This window comes from Lithobates pipiens, unplaced genomic scaffold (genome assembly GCF_037356315.1).
Source record: "Lithobates pipiens isolate NorthernLeopardFrog02 unplaced genomic scaffold, aLitPip1_a1.2 Scaffold_19, whole genome shotgun sequence".
Classification (NCBI taxonomy): Eukaryota; Metazoa; Chordata; class Amphibia; order Anura; family Ranidae; genus Lithobates; species Lithobates pipiens.
Genome location: NW_027507764.1, coordinates 247,140,047 through 247,159,476, shown reverse-complemented (window position 1 = coordinate 247,159,476; position 19,430 = coordinate 247,140,047). Strand labels below are relative to the sequence as shown.

The following is a 19,430-nucleotide window of genomic DNA, read 5'->3' as shown; positions in this document are numbered from 1 at the left end:
GTAGGCAACAGGCCGCAGATGGTCGTCATGCTCTTGATATAGCACCGCACCCAAGCCATCTCAACTGGTGTTAAAGTGTAGCTCATATGGCCTGGCTGGATATGCATAGGCCACGACTGGAGCGGTTATTAGGCTTCACTTCAACTGCCTAAAACCTCTTCACACTTCGAAAGTCCATCGTTCCTGAATGGACTCTCTGGATTTTCTGGGCCCTCCAGCTGGTCTCATAAGCTTCGCCAGGTCAGGGTCAGCGTCTTAGCGAATAACTTGACAAATCTTCTGTAATAAGAGCAGAACGTCAGAAATGACCTAAGATCAGTCACGTTGGTAGGCCTCGGCCAGGAGGTGACAGCTTCCAGCTTCTGGCCAAGGTAGTTGACTGAAGGTTGATAAAACTGGCACTTTTCCAGAGACAGATTCAACCCCCTCTTCATGGAGTTTCTTTAGGACCTTCTGCAGACACTTTTCATGCTCTTCCAGGGTCTTTCCGAAAACCATGATGTCGTCTAAGTACACCAACACCTCGATCCATTCCATGTCACCCACGGCCTTCTCCATTAGTCTTTGGAAGGTGGCTGGGGCACCAGACAGGGCTTGATGCATATGGTCAAATCCAAAGATCCCCTCCGGGGTAATGAAAATGGTCTTCTCCCAATCCTCAGGGTGCAATGAGATTTGGTAATATCCACTCTTCAAATCCAGCATGCTGAGCCACTTCGCTCCTGACAGGCTTTGCAAGGCATCTTCTATCCTTGAGGTGGTATATTGGTCGGGAATGGTCCTTCAGTTCAGCGTCCAGTAGTAATACCAAGCTTCAGTGACCCATTCTTCTTCCATACCACCACTATTGGGGATGCGTATAGACTCTGGGACTCATGGATGATACCTGCCCTCTTCAACTCTGCCAAGTGCCCTAAAGAAATCCATCAAACTTTCTCTGAACGGCTTATGTACTCAAAGAGATGGATCCGGTATTGGGCACTTTTTGCATACCCCACATCAAATTCACTCTTGGAGAATGCAGCCTGCCATCTCAGGAGCTGAGTCTTGGCTCTTTCTTTCCATTCAGGCAAAAGGGAAGTATTCTTCGGATAGAACGCCTCCACAGAGATTCATCCTTTTGCTCCCCCCACCAAATCAGACTGGGGTGGCCAGATTCACTTTCCCCAGCAACATCTGAGCCTTCTTCACTGGTGAGGCTGTTATGTTGCGGACACTAACCAAGATCTTCCCACGACTTCTTTGCAACCCTTTGGTTGAAACCACCTCGGGAATTATCTCGGCTCCCACGTCTTCTCTCTGTCCGTCCGATTCAAGGACAATGAAAGGGCCTGGTTGCTTCCAATTTAGCTTGACAGATGCTCGTAAAAAGGCCACTTTACCAGGTTGTAACACCTCTCACACTGGTCCAAGCATTTTGTACCAGGTGCTGGTAGACTTTCTCAGCATGGGGTGCACACTTGTAGTTGAAGTGCCCAGCTCCAGAACAAGAGGTGTCAACAGCCTTCTGACAAGATCAGTATTTGTCCCTATGATGAGAGAACGCTTACTGGCCCCTGGTGGACGAGGACAGACCACTGCCCGAGTGTCAAGTCTTGGCTTTCCCAGCCATGGAGGGATCGAAGGTCAGCTTGACTGGTAGATAGCCATCATAGGAGAAGTTCTGAGTCACAATGCCCCATATCTGCAGCTCTTCCAACTTCTGCAAAGGCAGGTGCTTGAGGTGCCTGTCATAGAAGTCTCTGTAGAGAAGGGTCACTTAAGGTCCAGGATCCAAAAGGGCCTTGGTATAGACTCCCTTTACTTGGATGGGAACAACAGGAGAAGGTCCTACCAGCTTGTCAGGGAGCATAGAGGAAGTGGTGGCCCTGGCCTGTTCGGTGGTTTGTATCCACGCTCCTGTCTGTGGAGATTCTGATCGGGCTTAAGTCTGTGCTAAGTTCTGGGAGTCTGGTGTGCATTGACTCTCCGACACCAGGCAGCATGTGTCAAAGGAAGCGGGGCACTGGGTTGCTTGGAGGCAATGGGGGGCCCTCTGCAAGGGTTTGAACTTACGCTGCTGTCTCTTCGTGTAATTGTAATAAAGATATATAGTAAGGGACCCAGGCGCTACCTCTAATAGATGTATGCTAGGTATATATATCCCCGATGACTGAAAACCTCTAGGATAATATTAGCTCCTAGTTGCTGGTGAACCTTGCCATATACCAGTGTCAGAGGCCCAACAGTATATACAAATGGATCAGAGAATAGGTCCTTATGTGTAAATTCTATGATCTAACAGGAGGGGTATATGTCACTCTCTACTACATGTACATACCAACTTCCATATCTAGGTATACGAATGAAAATAGGGGAGGTCATATATCCTCTAAACAATAGTGCAATGTGTGGCGTGTATACATCAATAATTTTAATACACTGACGAAATTCCAAATGTGCAAAATACAAAAGTAAATTAAATATGTGCAAATGTAAGCATGTGCAAAACGATACAATAGACCGATAACTAAGGTAAATGTACCTCAAAAGTGACCAAAAGATGACCACGAAACTGTGTGCTACACCAATGTAAATGGTACTAAACCAAATAAATATAATAATAAAACCAAAGCCAAAAAAATATATAAATATCAAAAATAAAAAATAAGATAAAAAATATATCACAATTTGTGAAGGATCAAAAGTGCAAAAAATAGCTCAAAGTGCGAACCAGTGCAAAAATCAGTAGTCTTACAGATACACAAAGATACACAAAAATAAACACTACATGTGCATTAAGTCTGTGACTGACAAAAAAGTCCTTGAGGGATGAAGTCCACTTGACAAAAAATAGTTAACAGAAGATAGTTGTGTGTGCTCTGAGTCTTCAGAAAGGTGAATCTTTAAAGTGACTGGTGCTCGTACAAATAATTCGGTGACTTCCGTGCTCACCCCCTCAGGTCCCCACTCACCGGATCCCTATGCCCACAAGGGGCAGAAGTGTGTATCTGTCTCGAGCTGCAGAAGTTGGTCTGCCCAGGAAGAAAACGTCCAACTTTTCCTCTTCCTCTGATGCACAGGGACTGCAGTAGGGCTGGTGTTAGCGGGTCAAAATATCCTCAGGGAGATGGAAAAAATCCCATAGTGTAGTAACTCCAGATCACAAAAACTTATATTAAAAAAATTAAGCTTTATTTATTTATACAACTTTCAAGTCTCACAAGACCATAAACCAAAAAAAGGAAACATATCCCACAGAATTATATCTATTCAGTCCCGGAGTGGAATAGGAACTAATCCCAGGAACTAATTAGAGACAAAAAATAGAAAAAATATATAAAAATAAAAATAAAACTAAAAATCAGAATAAAAAATGTAAAACAATGTGTATAGGTTCGGGCCAGGGGCCACATAATTCCCCACGGGGTAATCAAGTGCAAACAATGGGGGTCATCAATATAATTTGCCCATCCACAGGAGCCACCAAAAAACTTCCAATACAGACTCCATAAGGAAGGGCCGCCCTCCGTTGGCACTATAGGGGAACAGTGATAATCTTCCACAGTCTGTGTACCAGGACCGAGCTGGGGAACAAGTGGGGGGACAGCGTGCATTCCAATCTGCGTTCCACTCAGCTCGCCAGACCGGAAGTGACGTGGTGTGCGTGGCTACATCGTACGCGTTTCGTCACGGACGTCTTCAGCGATTATCAAAGGCTTGAAAAAGTCACAAAGTTGTGACGCAACGCGTCAGGGAGGAGCCAGGTGTCACGATCGTCACTTCCGGTCGCGGCTGAGACCGGAAGTTCATTTGTTTACACGCAAGTTCCGAGTTTGATATGTAAGTGTGGATATTATTTAAATAAAATCTATATTTTAATACTACACTATTGGAGCCCCCCCCCCTCTCTTTTGCTTCCATTTCTATGAGATTGTTTTCGTTGTGATGATTACATTGCTGAGTGGAGTAAATGAAGATTGGAAAGAATATCAGGTCATTCACAGCGCTAATTGACCCTAAGGGGTTCAGATGTGAGGTGAGAGGCTGGGGGAAATAAGGGGTGCACTGAGCACTGAAGTTTACTGCTAGTGGTGGATGGTCACTATTTTGGTGGATGTTGTCATTTGGAATTTCACTGCATGAAGACCTTATGAATTTGGACTATCATAATTATTTCCCTTTGAATAACACATTTGCTTGATTGTGATCAAGGACTTTCTTTGTTTATTTTGGATTTTTTTGGACTAATTTTTAGCACTGTTTATTTGGAGTTTTTTGCATGTCAAATTAATTTGCACTTTAATATTGTACCTTTTTTTGATAATTGCACTTTGCACTTTATTTAATATTGTATTTTGCTTACATAGCATATTTTTATTGGTATTTATGTATGTTAATTTTATTATTTATTTATTAGATAGGTAGCGCCACATAATTTATTTACTATTATTCACTCACTAGTGTAGAAATCATTATATATGTTGGCAGCTTCCTTCAGTTTGATGTTTGTTAGGCTAGTAGTAATACACTGTGCGCAATAGTACTGTCATGGTTATGCAGTGATCTTCCTGTGTTTGCTTACCTTCCCTCATGTCTTCAGACTAAGAGGTCAGCCACTTCCACCTGGTGGTTTTTATAACCTCTCCTCTAAGCATGGCTCCACCCCAGGCCCTATCAGGGAGCCCTATATTAACCTGTGCACTGCAGGCCATCAGTGCTGATCAACCATTGTGTATTCCTTTGTGTGTTAGCTTCCTGTTTCCTGCCGTGTGCGCTGCTTCTGTTTTCCGTTACCGACTTTGGCGTGTCTTGACTATCCCTGTTTGCCTGTGATCCTCACCTTTTGGCATGTACCCGACTATTCTTGTCTGCTTGTGGCCCCGACCTTGGCTTTGTCCCTCACCATCCCTATCCTCCTGTTGCCTACTGTTGGTGTGAGCTAGGGGACCCTGGGGGTCGCGACCTGGGGTCAGTTGCAGCCAAGTCCATCCTCACCACTAGAGACGCTGGTAAACACCTGTTGGCTCTTAGACTCCGCACCCCAGGGAATCTTACGCTCTAACCCCAGTGGGATCTGTCCCCCGTCTGCAGCAGTCAGCCGTAGGGTCCACAACCTTGCGGTGAACTCCTGATCCTTACGGTGTGCACCTGTCACCTCGACTCAAGGTGACCTGACAAGTACCTTCCGTTTCTTTTAGATACCGTCCTTATGTACCACCTAATATCTCTATTTTTATGTGGAATATCTCTGAAATTATGTGAGATCTAGCATTAAACCATTTGATCTTACCGGATCTAATGAATATCTATTAGCCTGAATGATTTTTGACCAGAAAATTGTATGTGGGGGGCCAGCCTGTCCTTATGTACCACCTAATATCTCTATTTTTATGTGGAATATCTCTGAAATTATGTGAGATCTAACGTTAAAACCAATAGATCTTACTGGATCTGATAAATATATATTAGACTGAATGGTTTTTGGCCAGAAAATTGCATGTGGGGGGGGGGGGGAACCCATCCTTATGTACCACCTAATATCTCTATGTTTATGTGGAATATAGTTTCATAGTTACATAGTTAGTAAGATTGAATAAAGACACCAGTCCATCCAGTTCAACCTAAGTGAGTGTCTACAATTGTCCCTATCCCTGTAAATTGCACACTCACATCGGTCCCTACTCTCAAGGAGCCCACATTTCAAAGTCCCCATTCATATACTAGGGCCAATTTTGGACAGAAGTCAATTAACCTATCTGCATGTCTTTGGAGTGTGGGAGGAAACTGGAGTACCCGGAGGAAACCCACGCAGGCACAGGGAGAACATGCAAACTCCAGGTAGGTAGTGTCGTGGTTGGGATTATGTGAGATCTAATGTTAAAACCACTTGATCTTACCGGATCTTATGCTGCGTACACACGATCAAACAATCGGGTGGAAAAGTCCGGCAAACTCAAGTCCGCCGGACAATCCCCCCGTGTGTAGCCTCCGGCGGACTTTTTTGACCCGAAAGTACGGCGGACTTAGAAAGTAGTTTTGCACTCCAATCTTCCCGCCGGACTTGCATTTCGGCGGGCAATCCGGCCGTGCGTATGCCAGTCCGCCGTACTTTTGAAATGAATGGACTTTTCCCGCCGGAGAAAAGTCCGCTCATTTTGAGCACGTCTCCAGGTAGGCAGTGCCCGCAAAGGATGCGTCGCTGGCCCTGCCACCTGGTATGGACTTAAAGGGGAACCACAACGCCGAAAAAAATGGCGTGGGGGTCCCCCCCAGGTCCACATCCGACCCTTGTCCGAGCACGCTACCCGGCCAGCCAGGAAAGGGGGGGACGAGCGAGCGCCCCCCTCCTGAGCCGTACCAGGCCGCGTGCCTTCAACATGTAGGGTGCCTTGGGGAAGGGGGGGCTGCGCGGCCCCCCCACCCCAAAGCACCTTGTCCCCATGTTGATGAGGACAAGGGCCTCTTTCCGACAACCCTGGCCATTGGTTGTCGGGGTCTGCGGGCGGGGGGCTTATCCGAATCCGGGAGCCCCCTTTAATAAGGGGGCCCCCGGATACCGGCCCTCCACCCTATGTGAATGAGTATGGGGTACAATGTACCCCTACCCATTCACCTGTAAAATAAAGTAAAAAAAAAACCACAACACACAAGATAAAATAGTTTATTGCACAGCTCTGGGAGTCTTCCGTCTTCGGGGGTCTTCTCGCCGGACTCCTCCGCTATCTTCTGCTAGCTCTTTTACTAGCGGAGGAGCCCAGCTTTCTTCCTCGCCGCCGCCCTCTTCTTCCAACTTCGGGGGTCTTGTCTCCCTCTTCGGTTCTTCTGCCGGGCCACTGCGCCTTCTTCTAGCTCTTTTACAGGCGGTGGCCCGGTCTTCTGTCTCCGCTGTCGTCACCGCCTTCTGTTCTGCTGTTCTTCTCTCTGTTCGCAGGTGATTGCTGCACACTGATTCAAGCTGAGGAGTTGGAGGTGAACATCGCTCTGTGTGGAGGCTTGGGTCTGAGATATGCTCATCTGAATCTGGGATCTTTTGGAGTGGTTTGGGCACGGAAATTTGTGAGCACTCGTTTGATTAATTTATTCAGGTTGCGCGATTGAAGTTTTCTTTCATTTCAACGCGTTGCACAGACCTTTCTGCTAGGCCTCCCAAAGATGTTTCATCCTCTGCGACGCAAGATAAGGTCCGCAACCTTACCCTTGTAACGTGGATCAAGGAGGGTTGCCAGCCAGTAATGATCCCTCTCCTTGATGTGACGAATACGAGGATCCTTCCGCAGGCTTTGCAGGATCAGGGAGGCCATGCAGCATAGGTTAGCTGAGGCATTCGGTCCGGAGGCTTCTGGGTCACTAATGACGACATGATCCACAGCCACTTCCTCCCAGCCACATATAAGTCCATGAGTTTCTTGGGACTGTAAATATTTCCCTAAAAGACTGCTACTGAGGCTGAGTACCAGACTCCATCTCCATGCTGACACAATCCTCTTTCTTCTCCTCTTCTTCCTGTGTGATCGGCAGGCCAGCAGGAACACTGTCTAGATAAAGGAGGCCTTGAGAGGTAAGGAAGTCCTCCTCTTCCTGCCTCTGTTCTGCCTTAAGTGCCCTGTCCATTATTCCATGCAGCTTGTGCTCCAACAGGTGGACAAGAGGGACAGTGTCACTGATGCCTGCACTCTCACTGCTCACCATCCTCGTGGCCACCTCAAATGGTGACAGGACAGTGCATGCATCCCTGATCATGGCAGGGCCGTCTTTAAGGCAGGGCAAAAGGGGCATCTGCCCTGGGCCCTGTCATTGTTGTGGGGCCCAAAGCAGCTGCCTCATACTTACCAACTATCCCAGTGTAAATTCCCTTGTCCCTTGAAGTTTTAGTCCTGTACTGTGTCCTGATATCTCAGTGTGAAGTGATGGTACTAATGCTGCCCAGCTCTGCCTTATTGTTGTGTACAGATGACTCACCTGCAGACCCTGTGTTTACATGTAAATAACCGGTATTCATATGTAAATATTGGCAGCATTACTAAGTAAATAGATGCAGCTGGGAGCATTGATGTGTAAATAAAGGTGGCATTCATATGTGTATCATGCTCCCCTGCAGTGAGGAGATGATGTGCTGTAACCTCTAGAAACCAATCAGTGAACAGTATTACTTAACAGTAATCTCTAGCAACCAATTAACAAGCACAAATCATTTGCTGTAACCTCTAGCAACTAATCAGTGAGCCTTAATGTGTGCTGTAAACCTCTAGCAACCAGTCATTAAGCAGTAATGATATGCTGTAACCACTGGCAACCAATCGCAATTGCTGCCTGATCTGATACAGTAAGTTGATTTTAAGTCTAGCTGCTATTTATTGTCTCAGAGCAGGTGGAGAGCAAAATTGCATGGGGGGGCCCCAAGAAAATTTTTGCCCAGGGTCCAATCAATATTAAAGACGGCCCTGGGGGGAAAAAAAACAAGCTGCCCTGACCCTATTCTGGTCCCGTAGTTGCACAGGTACTCATTGATGGCCCTCTGCTGCATGTGCAGCCGCTGTAGCATGGCCAACGTTGAGTTCCACCTGGTGGGCATGTCACTGATTAGGCGGTTCTTGGGCAGGTTAAATTCGCTTGTAGGTCAGCCAGCTGAGCACTGCCATTATATGACCAGCGGAAATGCACACAGACTTTCCTGGCCTGCCCCAGGACATCCTGTAAGCCCGGGTACCTGCACAAGAACCGCTGCACCACCAAGTTAAAGACGTGAGCCACACAGGGCACATGGGTCAGTTGTCCCTGTCGGAGGGCAGAGAGGAGGTTGGTGCATTGTCACAAACCACCATTTCTGGCTTAAGCCGGCATGGTGTCAATTACCTCTCAGCCCCTGCAGAGCTGACAGAATATCTGCCCCAGTGTGGCTCCTGTCACCCAAGCACACCAGCCCAAGCGCGGCATGGCATCTTTTTGCCTGTGTACTTGCGTAGCCCCTTGAACGCCTATGGAGCAACGCTGGTTCCGAGGACAAAGCACAGAAAGAGGCCATGGAGGAAGAAGAAGAGTAGGGGGTGGAGGAGAGAGGTGTGTCAGAATCACCAGTAGTAGCATTTTGGAGGTGTGGTGGCGGAATAACCTCCAACACTACTGCACCTTTTCCTTACCAGCTGCCAGAAGAATCACCCAATGCACCGTGAAAGATAGGTAACATCCCTGTCCATGCCTGCTGGACCATCAGTCAGCGGTAATATGCACCTTACCGCTGACCGCCCTGTCCAGCGAGGCCAAGATATTGCCTTCCACATGCCGGTAGAGAGCCGGAATTGCCTTCTGTGAGAAAAAGTGGCGTTTGGGAACCTGCCACTGAGAAACCGCACATTCCAAAACTCACGGAAGCGGGCAGAGTCTACCAAATGAAAAGGCAGCAGTTGAAGTGCTAGCAATTTAGCCAGGCCAGCATTCGCTGGGCATGTGGATGGCTGGGAGTGAACTTCTTTCGACGGTGCAGCAGCTGGGGCAGGGAAATTTGCCTGGTACAATCGTACGTCAGTGTACCGATAGCAGATTGCCCGCAAGTACTTGGCTGTGACACACCTAATTCTACACCTTCATCTGAAGAACACCAGCAATTGGGGTAGCTTTAGGTGCAGATGACACAATACACCAAATTTAATTACTGCAGCTGCCTGCCTGCGGTATAGGATCAGCAGAACACCAGCAATTGGGGTAGCTTTAGATTTACACTGTGCAGATGGCACAATACACCGACTGTAATTGCTGCAGCTGCCTGCCTGTGGTATAGGATCAGCAGAACACCAGCAATTGGGGTAGCTTTAGGTGTACACTGTGCAGGTGGCACAATACTCCAACTGTAATTGCTGCAGCTGCCTGCCTGTGGTATAGGAGCAGCAGAACACCAGCAATTGGGGTAGCTTTAGGTGTACACTGTGCAGATGACACAATACACCAACTGTAATTACTGCAGCTGCCTGCCTGTGGTGTAGGATCTGAAGAACACCAGAAATTTTGGTAGCTTTAAGTGCACACTGTGCAGATGACACAGTACACTGACTGTAATTGCTGCAGCTGCCTGCGGTATAGGATCAGCAGAACACCAGCAATTGGGTAGCTTTAGGTGTACACTGTGCAGGTAGCACAATACACAGACTGTAATTGCTGCAGCTGCCTGCCTGTGGTATAGGAGCAGCAGAACACCAGCAATTTGGGTAGCTTTAGGTCTACACTGTGCAGGTGGCACAATACACCGACTGTAATTGCTGCAGCTGCCTGCTTGTGGTATAGGATCAGCAGAAAACCAGCAATTGGGGTAGCTTTAGGTCTACACTGTGCAGGTGGCACAATACACCGACTGTAATTGCTGCAGCTGCCTGCCTGTGGTATAGGATCAGCAGTACACCAGAAATTGGGGTAGCTTTAGGTGTATACTGTGCAGGCGGCACAATACACTGACTTTAATTGCTGCAGCTGCCTGCTTGTGGTATAGGATCAGCAGAACACCAGCAATTGGGGTAGCTTTAGGTGTACTCTGTGCAGGTGGCACAATACACCGACTGTGTTTGCAACAGCTTCAAATGAAATTGGCGCTGTGATTGGCCAAGTGCATGCTTGGCCAATCATCAGCCAGCAATGCACTGCGATGCCGCAGTGAATTATGGGCCGTGACGCGTCACTCCACTCTAATTTGGTGCAAATGGCCCGTAATGTTCGTAATTCGCCGAACGGACGAACAGACTATGTTCGAGTCGAACATGGGTTTGAAGGGAACACGAAGCTCATCCCTAGTGACAAGTGTATATAAACTGTATATAGGAGAAGTTGTCCCTGAAGTTGTTTGAAGTCAATTGGGCATCCCATAATTTCCTAATCCCTATCCAAGTTATTTTCACTCAATAAAACAAAAACAAAGTACTGAATGTTTTCTGACTCTGAAGTGACAGAAAATTCGGTGTGCTTGGCTGTGCGGGGTGGGGGATCCCATTCTTCTTGCAGCTCCTTAGGGGGTGCGCTACATTGTTATATTGTTCTCTCTGAGGTTATCTCTGAGGAGTGCAGAATTCTCCCCTCTATATTAGCAACAGTAGGAGAGGGGAGAGTTCTGTGGTCCAGCCTTTCTGTAGTACTGATGCAGAAGGGTGAGTGAGTGTTGTCATCTTAGGGCTGAAATTGTCTTGGTGGCAGAGTCACCAGGTAAAAAGAAAAAAGCCTGAGAAAAAGAAAATTCATGCAACCACCACAAATGAAAAGCTTGATATTACATTTTTGTTTTTCAGTTTAGCTATGCTCATACTCTAGTTATTGTCAATACTGATTGCAATGTTGTTTCTGCCTTTGAGGTGCATTTAGCATGCCCTATTGCAGGGATATGCAATTAGTGGACCTCCAGCTGTTGCAGAACTAAAAGCTCCATGAGGCCTAGCAAGACTCTGACAGCCACAAAGCATGACACCCAGAGGCATGATGGGACTTGTAGTTTTGCAACAGCTGGAGGTCCGCTAATTGCAAATCCCTGCTCTGTTGCAACAGCATAAATAAGCTAGCATGAACAGGGTTAACGTCAATTCTAGCTTCCTTCCCTGCTTGGTTTTCCAACCCATCCTCTACTTCAGGATGGTACATTTCCTTCCTTTCTTTTTCCTTTAAGGGTCTTTTTGCAGTGAAACTCAAGCCTGTTGTAGTATTAGCTGTAAATGTGTACTATGGAGTGGTTGTTATTCTGCATGCTTCAAGTTGCGCTCCTCTCTACAAGCTTCTGTATCCCGTCATGCAAGCACTACTTGAATCGTAAGTTCACATTAGCAACTGCATTAGTAATAATATTGGAATCAGTTTTATGCTTATCATGATAATATTCATACAAATAAATATTTTATATGCCTAAATAAGTCAAAGTATTATACTTTATATGGTCTATATAGTTTTGTTATTTCTTTGACCAACATCCAAATGATGGAAATTCTATTATTTTCTCTGTATATACTTCTTGCAGTCTTAACAACTTTTAATTTTTCACTGTGCAAATAGGAAAGCAGTGCTATTAGATATTGTATTAATTACATATGGGTAAAATGAAAGAATATGTTAGTGAAATTACTGTTATTAAACAATGGAAAAATGACCTCCCACTGGTAATGTGGCTGAATATAACGTCACCTCTATTGAGTCTTTATAAACTATATGGTCTCGTTTTATCACAATGTTAGCCATGATACCAAGCCAAGGTTGAGATTCTGGGTGGATATCTCTAGTTGTATAATTCCCCTTCCCCCTTCCTCTAGCTTGTTTTCAAAGGTCCCATTGGGAGTCCGTGATTGATGAAATGCGATGAAGTCCCCTCAAAATGGCATTTCACATAAAACAGCAGGAAACAAAGCAAATGTGCATTAAAATGAAATTTTATATTGTTAAACCTTTTTTTTTTTAAATAATATTCACTTTATTAATAATTCATATGTACTTTTGAAAGTACTTTATTTATTTTTGTCTATTTTAACTCAACTTGAAATAAATGATTATATGTATCTTTAATATATATGAAAGATAACAAATTGTTATTGTTTTTTGAAAGAAAAAAACACGAATATGAGACTTGGACAAATATAAGAAATACTGGCAACAAATTTAGCACTTTTTAGCCCTTGTACACACGGTCGGACATGCCGACGGAAAATGTCCGATCGGACTGTGTTGTCGGATAATCCGACCGTGTGTGGGCTCCATCGGACTGTTTCCGTCGGAATATCCGACCGACAAAGTTTTAGAGCTTTATCCGATTGTTTGTAGAGAATTTCCGATAGGACAAAGTGTCACGCATGCTCAGATCAGATTCCTAGAAAAAAGCTATTGGCTACTAGCCTGAACGTAGTCCCGTCGTAACGAAATAACGTCATCACGTTCCGAACGATCGGATTTTCCGACAACTTTATCTGACTGTGTGTATGCAACACCAGTTTCGGGCAAAATCCGACGGATTTTGTTGTCGGAATGTCTGACCGTGTGTACAAGGGCTTAGAGGTATTTAAAAATAAAAGGAAGCACCAAAGTGGTAAGTGGTAAACTTGGGGAAAGTAAATAGTTATATAGATTATTTAATGCTTGAGTAGTCTCCCATGGTGGCTTATTTGAATACAAAGAGGACAAATCAGAGTTGAGTGATGTTTACTTTTAATAAAATGTTAAAGAACAATAAAAAAAAAATAGAAATAAATAAAATCAATAGAATAGCCATAACTACCTGTTTTGCCTGTCTGTCAGCACAATGTTCACATTGGGGCTGATTTACAAACGATTGGCGCCATGATTTGCGGCGCACGCCGATGCGCAACGGCCATTTTCGTATTCACAAAGCATTTGCGCCTGTAACACAGTGCAATTCCCCATTTACTATCAACATGCCGGTGCACGGGAGACGGCGATCGGTGCACCGCTATAGACATAGCGCACGCATTATTCAACTCAGAATTAAAAGAAGCTGGAGGTGCCAATATTATGGGGGTAATGTGTGTGATGTGAGGAATTATAGTTATAACTGTCCAAGTAACAAATATGCCCAAAATAGAACGGAAAAGTAACTTTCTATGAACAAGCCTGCTGTGCCTGCAAATACACTTGGAACTGTGCAAGCTCAATTTATGCACTGCGTATGCGCAAGCGGCATTTGCGCACATTCAAGTGCTTTGGTTCACTGCGCCGGCAAAATCTTAGTAAATGTCAAGCCACGTAGATGCATTTGCATAAGTTGAACAGGCACACCTCTCAACTTGACTATTTTTTTTCACTGGTTCACTTCTATGGGTTTTTTTAAAGCTATTTGCACACAGGTCATGTTAGCATTAAGAAAAAAAATAAATTAAAAAAATGCATGGGGGTCCCCCAAAATTCCATACCAGTCCCTTCAGGTCTGGAATGGATTTTAAGGGGAACTCCGCGCCAAAAAAAAATATGGCATGGGGTTCCCCCTCAAAATCCATACCAGACCCTTATCTGAGCAGGAACAGAGGGGGGGGGACGAGAGAGCAGCCCCCCTCCTGGATCGTACCAGGCCTCATGCCCTCAACATTGGGAGGGTGCTTTGGGGGTAGCCCCCAAAGCACCTTGTCCCCATGTTGATGAGGACAAGGGCCTCATCCCCACAACCCTGGCCGGTGGTTGTGAGGATCTGCGGGCGGGGGCTTATCGGAATCTGGAAGCCCCCTTTAACAAGGGGACCCCCAGATCCCGGCCTCCCCCCTGTGTGAAATGGTAAGGGGGTACCCCTATCATTTCACCAAAAAAGTGACAAAAGTGTTAAAAATGACAAGAGACAGTTTTTGACAATTCCTTTATTAAAGTCTTCTTCTTTCATCTTCTTTCTTCTGGTCTTCTTCCTTCTTCTTTCCTTCATCTTTCGGTTTCTTCCTCCATCTTCTTCTTCCTCCATCTTCTTCTTCCTCCAATCCTCTGCTTCTCGTCCGGCATCTTCCTCCATGGCGTCTCTTCTTCCTCACTTCATTCTCGGGCCGCTCCACGCAATGGGAGGCTCCTGCTGTGTAACGCTTCTCTTCTTCTGACAGTTCTTTTATAACGGAGGGCGGGGCCACCCAGTGACCCTGCCCCCTCTGACGCACGGTTCTGTAATGTAAGAACTGTCAGAAGAAGAGAAGCGTCACATAGCGGGAGCCTCCCATTGCGTGGAGTGGCCCGAGAATGAAGCGAGGAAGAAGAGACGCCATGGAGGAAGATGCCAGATGAGAACACCGGAACAAGAAGCAGAGGATCGGAGGAAGAAGAAGATGGAGGAAGAAGATGAAGGAAGAAGAAGATGGAGGAAGAAACTGAAGGATGAAGGAAAGAAGAAGACCAGAAGAAAGAAAATGAAAGAAGAAGACTGTTTAGGGCATGTGGCCTGGTACGGTTCAGGAGGGGGGAACGAGAGAGCTCTTTTCCTGCGGCCTTTGCATGCTCGGATAAGGGTCTGGTATGGATTTTGAGGGGTATTTTTTTTGGCACGGGGTTCCCCTTAATATCCATACCAGACCTGAAGGGCCTGGTATGCTCTTGGAGGGGAACTTAAAGACGCGTTGTAAGTCGCCCTAAGTTGTGTTGTAAGTCGCCCCAAGTCACACTCAAGTCGTGTCCATGTTGCCTCCCAAAGTCACGCTGGAAGTCGTGTTGCCCCTTTGTGAATGGACTGTTAAGGATACGACATGCGCTTTTATCAATGGGATATAATTATCGTGTGCACCGGCATATTATCTGTTGCGCTTATGCATGCGTCGGTTCATACGCTCACTTAATAATTTATCTGGCGCACAAATTAAGATATGAACCGGCGCAGCACATTCATCTTAGTAAATCAGCCCCGTTGTGTCTTTCATTGTTTTTCATGCAGTTCCATTATAATTCCAGTTTACACTAAACATGGGCGCCATCAAAAAATTTGTTTAGTTTTGTTCCGTTTCGTGTGAAAAAAAAATTGTATTTCATAATTCATATACACAATTCAATTAGGATTCATACGAAATACGTATTTTCGTTAGATTCGTAAACTTTTTGTTAAAATATTGAAAGTTCATTATGATGAATTTATCATTATGAGGGGCTCCCACCATCCCTGTGCTATGCTGACTTCCTGGGTTTTTAACCTTTAGTTTCGTTAACTTTTCCTAAAAATAACAAAAGTTCATTATGATAAATTTATCATTATGAGGGGTTCCCACCATCCCTGTGCTGACTTCCTGGATTTTTGACTTTTAGTTTTGTTAACTTTTCGTAACAATTACGAATGTTCGTTATGATGAATTTATCATTATGAGGGGTCCCCACCATCCCTGTGCTGAGTTCCCAGGTCTGTACACCTGCTGTGTCCATTATGAGGGGTTCCCACCATCCCTGTGCTGAGTTCCCGGGTCTGAGTGTACACCTGCTGTGTCCATTATGAGGGGTTCCCACCATCCCTGTGCTGAGTTCCCGGGTCTGAGTGTACACCTGCTGTGTCCATTATGAGGGGTTCCCACCATTCCTGTGCTGTGCTGACTTCCTCTGATTGGTGAACAAAACACCAGTCACAATTCTGTTAATTTGGATCCAAAATTTGTTAACGAAATTTCGTATTTCGTAAGAAATAGAAATTCCGTATTTCGTAAGCACAGAAATTCCGATAAGGTTCCCACCACCCCTGTGCTGACTTCCTGGGGTTTTATCTTTTAGGTTCATTAACTTTTCATAACAATTACGAATTTTTATTATGATGAATTTATCATTGTGATGGGGTTCCCACCATCCCTGTGCTGTGCTGACTTCCTGGGTTTTTAACTTTTAGGTTTGTTAACTTTTCAGAACAATTACGAATTTTCGTTAGGATGAATTTATCATTATGATGGGGTTACCACCATCCCTGTGTTGTGCTGACTTCCTGGGTTTTTAACATTTAGGTTTGTTAACTTTTCAGAACAATTATGAATTTTTGTTATGAATTTGGATCCAAAATTCGTAAACGAAATTTTGTATTTCGTACGGAATTCGTATGCATAAAAATTAGTATTTCGGATTTGTACGAATAAACGAATTTCCGGAAATTCGTACAAATTTTTGTTTCGTACGAAAAGAAACGCACACGTCTAGTTTACAGCCACCGAAGCAGTCTTTCAAAGAAACATCTTGAAAAAGTGATGATTTTGGTCACAATAAAATCAGTGTCAAAATGCATTAAAAAATTCAAGAAAAAGTTTATGTAAGAGCAGGGTAATGTCAAAACAAGAAAGATATAGGTTCCAATTTAAATTATAAATGCCATTTCATAATAAATAAGCTTTAGATATCACAAAGGCAAACAAGCAGAACAATATTACATAACTACACCCTAAATGTTTAAATGGAAGCTATATTCAGTATATAACTATATATATTGTATCTGTTTTTTTTTTTATGAACTGTTTTAGATGTATTATTAATTATGCAATTATTTGTATAAAATCTTTATTTACAAATAAAAAGGAAAAAAAAAATCCCTCTTTGCTAGCACTAAAAAGTTCCCCCTTTACTGAGTCATCCTCTTTTCAGTATAACAGCTGCTGTTTAAAGCAGAATTGTAGTCTTTTTTTCAGCTTTCCATCTATTAAATCTTCTGCCCTTGTTGTTTAACTTTGGAAAGTAAAACATTTTATTTCTGCCAGTAAATACCGTATACAGCCCACTTCCTGTTTCTTGTTTGGAAAAAAGCCTAGGCTTATGACATCATACACAGCTCTCTCTCTCACTCTTGTGACAGTTTTCCAGGAAGGGAGGGGGGATGAGTCATCAGAGGGCCAATGAGAGCTGCAGATCTGGAGGTGTGCCTGTGTGTGTGTGTCTGTGTAAATCCAGAAAGTGAACAGGCAGCAGCTTCAGCTGCCCACAGTTAAAAAGGTTGAAGCCAGACTCAGTGGAGGCAGCATATTTGGCAAGTACAGAATCACAGTATATATAAAATAATATGCAAAGTGGTTAGAGGGAAGCTTCAGAGTGGAAAATATATTTTTATTACAAATTATGTGAGCAGACTGCAGTTTCTCTTTAAGCCTTTAGAATACCCCCATTGTTGACTAAAGCTACATTGCTAATTCACAATATTTTTAGGTGCCTGGTTAATCACTTAACCACTGGAAGATTTTACCTCCTTCATAACCAGGATATTTTTTGCTATTCAGCACAGTGCTACTTTAACTGGCAAATGCTCGGTCATGCATTTTTTTTTTAAATACTGTTACCAGTGCAGTACAATGTCATCACATGATTGGTGTAGCAGTGATCAGGGATACTGACTGGTAACAGGAAAAAAAAAACTGTTTAGCTGTCATGAATGGCTTTTATTCATGATAGCTTATTTCCTGTTGTGATCTGTGATTGGCTACAAATAACCACATGGTACAGGGTGCTGTGACTAGTATAATGTGATAGCTGTGGGTCAATCACAGCATCACAATACTAAGAAAAGCAGTCATGAATGGACCAATTCATGACTGTTTTGTTGACATTATAATCATGTGATTGCTATGACCAATTATAGCAATCACATGATACCCTGCCCGCTGATAGTGTCACCAGAACCATAGCATACCAGTAGGTCACTGAGCCTGCCTCTGCTGCCTTGTGAGCAGTCAGCAGGTGGTTAAAACAAATGTGAGACATTTATTTTTTATTACTGAGCACATAAGGTATAAAACATTTTTTAGTTTTTGATTGAGTGGACATTAGTACAACTGTCAGTTGATGCTGTCTCTGCCCCCATAACAGTCTCTATTTGTCCTGTTTACTGTTATCATTGAAAGTGAAAGTAGAGGAAAATCCCAACTTTTAGGTTGAAATCTTCCAATGGGGACACTAGTTCTGGTGACCCTGGTGACACTGGTGACACTAGGACTCCCTCATTTTGGAGGTATTTCCTTTCACTTCCTATTTTGGCTATTAGAAAGGAAGTGGAGGTAAATCTCTCCAGTGGGACACAGATAGCAAAAAAAAAAAAACTGACAGTGGTTATAACCCTCCCTTACATCCAAAATGAAAAACAAAGTTTTGCCTTTAATTACACTTTAAATCATAGTTATGTACACTGATCAGCCATAACTTTATGACCACCCACCTAATATTGAGTAGATCCCACTTTTGCCTCCAAATCAGCCGTGACCCGTTGAGGCACAGACTCCACTAGACGTCAGAAGGTATGCTGTGGCATCTGGCACCAAGCTGTCAGAAGTAGATCCTTTAAAGAGGAAGTAAACCCTGATAGGTTTTACTTCCTTTCTTTTACCCTGCAAAGTAAAAGCATAATATGCTAGTATGCATACTAGCATATTATGTGACACTTGCAAACGAAGCCCGCCCCGCCCCCGCTCCATCTTTGCCCCTCTTCCTTCCGTGGCCGCGGACACAAGCTCTGTGACTGGCCAGAGCCATGTGATGTCACTCTCATGCATTTGTGTGAGAGCCACTGGCCACGGCACTCGCTCGTGAAGAAACGGCACGGGGGCTTTTTCTTCACAGCGCATGCACCATTGACATCATTGGCGCAGTATACAGTAAATATCTCCTAAACGGCGCACATTTAGGATATATTTACAGTATCTATAGGTATGCCTTATTCTAGGCTTACCTATAGGTACAACTTGCAAAGGGAGGTTTGCAGCCTCTTTAAGTCCTGTAAATTGTGAGGTGGGGCCTCCATGGATTGAACTTGTTTTTAAAACATATCCCACATATGCTTGATTAGATTGAGATCTGGAGAATTCAGGGGCCAAGTCAACATCTCAAAATTGTTATTGTGTTCCTCAAACCAATCTTGAACCATTTATGTACTATGGTAGGGTGCATTATCCTGCTGAACTTAGCAGTGTACTTAGTCAGCAAAAATGTTTCGGTAGGTATGGTATGTGTCAAAGTAACATCCACATGAATGACAGGACCCACATTTTTCCAGCAGAACATTGCCCAATGCATCACAC

At 44.3% G+C, this 19,430-nt stretch overlaps 1 protein-coding gene across 1 annotated transcript in view; it reads left to right on the top strand.

Moving 5' to 3' along the window:
• Positions 1 to 11,598: 11,598 nt before the first annotated feature.
• The window catches only part of LOC143996683 (uncharacterized), a 78,793-nt gene continuing 70,961 nt past the window's right edge, over positions 11,599 to 19,430 (top strand). Inside the window, exon 1 of the mRNA XM_077491887.1 lies at positions 11,599 to 11,757. Within this exon, the coding sequence (XP_077348013.1) occupies positions 11,664 to 11,757 (94 nt within the window). The 5' untranslated portion in view covers positions 11,599 to 11,663. The remainder of the gene's footprint in view (positions 11,758 to 19,430) is intronic.